Here is a 5,973-nt window from a genome sequence, read left to right as displayed (position 1 = left end):
TGAATTTTTAGCATGACATTCTGTTCTTCATTCATTTCATCATTCATTTAAAAAATAAATGTTTTTTTCTTTTTATATTCTGTCCAAAATATATCATCATATTTTAAAAGAAAGCTGTTTAAAAACAATATTCTAAAGTATAAGACTACCTCTCTGGTAGCAGCAAAAACTAAAGTTTTAGGATCAAAAGGCAAATATTTGAAAAGGTCACTGAACTCTTCCAATTACATAATAAATCAATTTCCACCAACAAGGTACCCTCTATTGTTACCTCCTAATAAATCACATTTTTTTTCAGGCACTTTCCTCACAATGTCTTTAGGGATGATAAACAAATATTTAGCTCCAAAGCCAAACATCACATCAGTCCAAGCCAGTCCTGTTGGGAACTGAAGTTGGCCCGTGAGACTCTAAGTTTCTTAATTTGCCAAATGATACTGAAGAGATTTTTCTTAGATGGTGGAAGGAAAGAATTCTTTCTTCTGTGAAACATCAAGGAATCTTGACATCCTTCAACTGGAAAAAAGTTGAAGGCCAATGTTGAACACACCCTGTGCCCACAAACATCTATAGTTTCCTGTAAGTGGGCTTTTCTCAGGGAGTCTGAGCACTTGCTTGTGTAGGCAGAAGGGGAAACCTTCCAATGTTTCCTTGTAGTTATTTATGGTGTGTCCTGCAAGAATGCTTGGCAACATACAAGACTTTCAACAGATGGTTCTAGAAGTACCATAATGTAGGTGTATAATATGCAAATGTGTCAGGGTGTATTTGCCACTTGGACTCTGATATTTAATTTAGGAAATTGTGATAGCCAATCACTGTGATGTTGTTCAATCTCTGGGGACTTGTTTCCCATTTCAGTGGATGTTAACATGGGATTAAATGAACCTCTACTTCATTTTAATTCTCAGCAACATTTGGTTTTCTCATTATTTGCTATTTTTTATTGACATGATATTTCCAAAGCTCAAAATATTTTATTACACATAGAGTTAACATAAGATTTATCAGTGTATATTATAGAAAATAAACTTTTTGGCATCATCCTCAGCATTTAATAATGCAAAACTATTGACAAACATCTTTAGAAAAAATAATAAAATAGTCTTTCAGTATTAAAATTTCTTATTAAAAAGCATCCAATCAAAGGGAAGATTATGACATGTCATCAATGCATAGATGAGTTAGGCATGAATAAAATGAATCACCCTGGCTTTAGCAACAAATCAAAAGATCTGAAATTCCATCTCTTATAACAAATCAAAATACTTGAAATCTGAAGATCACAGTTTGTCACAGGTCAACTCCCAAAACATTGCATTCAGATTTTCTCACTATTCTGCAGTTTTTGATGATGAAACATTTAAAATAATGTATATCCAGGACATAAGCAATGCACTGCATACTTACCAGGTGATATTTATGCCACATTGTTGAATGCAGGATTAATATATTTGGGCTTTTTATTGCTTGAGTAGAAAGTGCTCATTACTTATTGATTTATGTTTATAATATAGAAAAAACCAGAAAGTTGTTCTTAATGGCATACATCACACTGTGGTAGTGGTTGATTTCCTCAAGATCGTCTTCTGTGGTTTTGGTGCAGTGGGAGGAGGCACAGTTGCAGGTCTGAGAGGGGGAAAGCTGTTACTGTGGCTTATTCCCAGTCCCCCATTTTCTAGTGGGAAAGGAGAGAGATGAGGTGGAGGAGGGAGGGGAGGGCCTTGATGGGGACTCTTTCCCGGTGGGTGGACAGATTCACTGTGTAAATGGACCTCCCTACTTTTCATGTTATACCGGCTATCACAGTCAGGGCAATAGCCATGGTACTGCACTTTTTCACTGAACCGTACACGTTCCCGGGGCCCTGCCTGGGGACACCTCTCTTTTTCGGGTCTGTGTATCAGAGGCTGCACTGGAAGCTTGTCCAAGTTACTAGTGGGTATGCAACAGATGTCTCCATTTGGAATTTTGTTAGGTCCACCTGGTAAGCTTCCATTCCGTAGAAGGGTGCCATTGGTCTTGACAGGATTGCTAGTCACCACCCTCTGAGGCTCCTCACACCTCACAGGTGTCAACCGTGGAGGAGGTGGTGGAGGGTTTGGCTTTCTCAAGACTGTGAGGATAGCAGATGGGTGTGCTGGAGGCTTAATGAGTTGGGCATTGGCCTGCACTTTGATCTTCTCTATGCTGGAGGCTGTGGTGCCACTGGAGCTACTGTTCAGAGTGTCTGTTTTGGAGCTGTCAGTCATCTCATCCTCCAGCTGTAGGTCAGAGGTCAGGGTGTCAATCTGGTCAACCACCTGGTGGAAAGGACAAGGTAATTGTGTTGAAGAGCAACTGAAAGTAAAACATACAAGAAACAATTCTTTTCCAGGTAGCTTTGATCTGCTACAAAAGCCCCAACTGACACTGAACTAGGTACACCATTGCTGTTTAAAGTCTTTAAGCAATAGTCTTAGAGAATAGCTATTATCATCCGCTGTCTATAAGTACATTCTTTCTGGCTATACTAGCACTACCAAAGGTAGAATTCTAATGCAAAATGCAGCCAATTTTTAAAAATAACATGGTGAAGTTTCTCTTCAGCTTAGCATATAGAAAATTACAGAACATTACTTCCAAGATGAAAAATAAAAAAAGACAGAATCTGAAAACTTTGAATAATGCCTGTGTTTCTGAAAAGATGATTGTCCCTTGTTAACATGTTGAGGTCAGCTAAATGCAGCCCAACACAAAATCATAAGCTTACAGTAAATATTCACGTTTTTGTGATTTGCTTTTGCAACTCCATTGTACAGTTCATGAGCAGGAACATTGTAATGGCAATGTTGGGTCTCAGTAAAAGCTTCTAGGTTAAAACCTTACTCTCAAGTTTAAAAAACCACCACATTCTCGACCTAAAAAAATTATTTTTATTTCCATTATCAAGTCCCTCTGGTCTTCTTTTAGACCCTCATAAATACTGATGTGCTTCTTGCCACAGCAAGTTTATACAAATTAATATTTCTTCTTGAAATGCTCTGACCCCTTCTGTCTCTTCATCAAATTAATGCCCACAACTCTATAAATTCCTACTATAATTATAAATCAAGTTATTATGTTAAATATTCCCAAAGAATCTTATTTCTTTAGTCAAAGGATGCATATAATTTTAAATTACATGTTGGGTAGCATTGAGATTATTGAAATAATATTTGCCATGTAGACTGAAACTAGTCTCAATGACTGTAGGGCCTTTGATTATCTTTCCCTGTAGTAGTCTAACAAGCAGTCACTGGTACTTATCAGGGACTCAGAAAATAGTGGCTAAATAAATGCCTTGAGGGTTATTTCCTTAGTTCAACTGTGAGCAAAAGAACTTTCTTCCCTGATTGCTACATGTGGCATCATTTAAAACATAATTATTCTACAGACATGTTCTAGAAGAGACTTAACCATGAATGATCATGTCATTACTTACACATTTTCTAGTTCTAAGTAGGATATGGAGAAATTTCAAATAGGATACCTAACAGATAAAAAAGGTACAGATAGAAGAACCAGTTTGAATCATGGGTGGCACATGCAATTTCGCCTGGGGAGGTAACATAGTAGATTTCTATAGCAAAGGAGAGAAAACTTGTCCATTATGACGTTATGAAGGTTCCGAAGCTGAAGAAAAATTACTGCCTTGAGCCTGAAGTTTCCATAATTCCTCACTGCTTTCTGTCTCTACAGTGTCATTTCCTGAGAGCTTTTAAATGCAAAGAGAAAAAAAAAAAAAAAAAGCAAAACCCAACATGGCTCTCATGGAGCAAGGAATCTGGTGGAAGCAGAACCCTCTGACTTTAAGAAGATCCTCAGAAAAGGAACAGTGAACTTGTCACTGCCAAGTGCTCCAAGGCAAGTTGAATGTTAGAAGAGGAACAGGACTCCATGGGATAGGTGAGTGCATTCCTCCTGAGACTTGAGTCAGATCTCATTGCTGGAAGAGCAGTGATTCTAGCATGCCAGAAAGAACCAGATAAATTTCCTCTGATAAAGAAACCTCCTAAATGTGGGTACTTTAAAGAAGACCTTGCTGTTTAAGGGCTTATGTGGCAGGAGGTCAAGCGTGAACTTGCAGTTAGACTGTGGAAGTCCTGAGAATGTTGCAATAAAGTGCCACGTATTTCAAAATGAACTCCAGAAGTGAGAGTAGCAGTGTGTGTGTGTGTGAGTGTATCTGTGTGTGTGTGTATGTATACATGAAACCAAAGTGCATTTTAGCTAAAGCACCCAGTTTCAAACAGAAAAACATAAACTCTCAACATCTCACAGTGAAACTAGAAGAAATTGAAAAAGAATGATGAAACTTTTGTGATAACAAAAGGATTCCTTTACTAAATACTCATGGATCAACAAAACTGGACAAATGGAGCATAGGCAGGACAGATTTCGGGGAGGAGAGAAGAGGGGCTCCAGGGAAAGGAGAGAGGGGAGACAAAGAAGAGAATGAGGAATGGATGTAAGACATATATGGATATATGTATGAAAATGTACTAATAAAACCTATTATTTTGTAAACTAAAATTTTAAAATATGAAACAGCAGATATGTATGCAAATTATAAATTCTTCATGGCAGTTTAGAAATGCATTTCATACTGAATGAAAATAATTGGGGTTGCTATGTAGTTTAATTTTATGTTCAAGTGAGAGAAGCAGATCTTTTCCTTTAATAAAGATTAAGAGATAATATGAAGCCTGGTGAAGCTGTATTACCAACAACCAGAACTACTCTAAGTCTTTCTTAAAGAAAGAAACAGCATAGGGTTATTTATTACATAAATGAATAAACCACAATGAAACGTTCATGTCCATGTAAGTACGCTCATATACACAAAAAAAAATTGAGGATAAAAATTTATGAGCAAGGTCTTGGTGCCCCAGACACCTGGGGAACCACCATTGCCTCTTCCAGATCCTTTGCATTCCGAGCAATTCAGTTCCTTCACAGGTCCCCAGGAGCCCTGCTTCTGGGCCTGGCCCCACCCTCACCTCCCTCTGCTTCCCTGGGACTGTAGGACCAGCTGGCCTCTCTACTACCTGCTGGCTTCTCTTTCCAGGGTATGGCGATTGGGCTTTCCGCGTCTTGACTCCCCCAGCCTCATTCACCCTCCCATCTTCCCCACTGGTCTCTGCTCCTAGCCTGGGTCCTGCCCATTCCTTGTCTTGGTGCCCCAAACATCTGGGGAACCACCACTGCGTCTTCCTGATCCTTTGCATCCAGAGCAATTCAGTTCCTTCTCTGGTCCCCAGGGGCACTCTGGGCCTGGGCCCACCCTCACCTCCCTCTACCTCCCTGCGTCTGCACAACCCTCCAGCCTCTTTCCTCGATGCTGGGGGTGACCTTTCCTCTTCCTAGTCCTTTGCATCCAGACCAATCCAGCTCCTCAGTGCAGTACCCAGCGGCTCTTGGGGCCTCCTCCTGCCCCCATCTTCCTTTGCATCTCTGGGTGGCCCTGCCACCAGCCGCCCTAGACCAGGATCTTTCCTGCCTGGCTTCTAGGCCAGTCTAATGCCCAAATTCCTGAGGCCAAAATCTATCCTGGAAGGATCCAGATCTTAGGAAAAAGCCTGAGAGCATCTGATCCTCATCTGACTTGGGCCTCTGTGGGAACTCCTGAAGATAAAAGGAATCTGGCCACTCCAATACAAAATCAAAAGAGAGAAATGGAAGCTTAGAGGAAACAGCCTTTCATACCCTAAAAGTAAAGCACATAGACACATAAAGTTCACAAAATAAGCAGACCTAAACTTGAAGCCTTGAGTCTCACAGTAGAATCAGAAACTACAAAAGAAATTCATATGTCAAAATCAAAGAGAAAAAAATAACATGAAAAACCAAAATAACATATCTCCACCAAATAACAATAGTCCTCTAGAGGAGTACAATGAGAACCTCCTAGAGATAATGCAGGACACGTAACTCAAAAGAACAATTATAAAC

The 5,973-nt window shown here is 39.7% G+C and overlaps 1 protein-coding gene across 2 annotated transcripts in view; it reads right to left on the bottom strand.

Annotated features, from left to right (window-relative positions):
* Positions 1-1,336: 1,336 nt before the first annotated feature.
* Prr16 (proline rich 16) overlaps positions 1,337-5,973 on the bottom strand; it is a 216,810-nt gene continuing 212,173 nt past the window's right edge. For both annotated transcript variants that reach the window (XM_008837717.2, XM_029565717.1), the window contains one exon: positions 1,337-2,303. In XM_008837717.2, the coding sequence (XP_008835939.1) occupies positions 1,551-2,303 (753 nt within the window). In that variant the 3' untranslated portion in view covers positions 1,337-1,550. The remainder of the gene's footprint in view (positions 2,304-5,973) is intronic.

The sequence above is a fragment of the Nannospalax galili genome, unplaced genomic scaffold (genome assembly GCF_000622305.1).
Source record: "Nannospalax galili isolate Female #2095 unplaced genomic scaffold, S.galili_v1.0 scaffold939, whole genome shotgun sequence".
Classification (NCBI taxonomy): domain Eukaryota; kingdom Metazoa; phylum Chordata; class Mammalia; order Rodentia; family Spalacidae; genus Nannospalax; species Nannospalax galili.
This window is presented reverse-complemented; position numbering and strand designations above follow the sequence as displayed.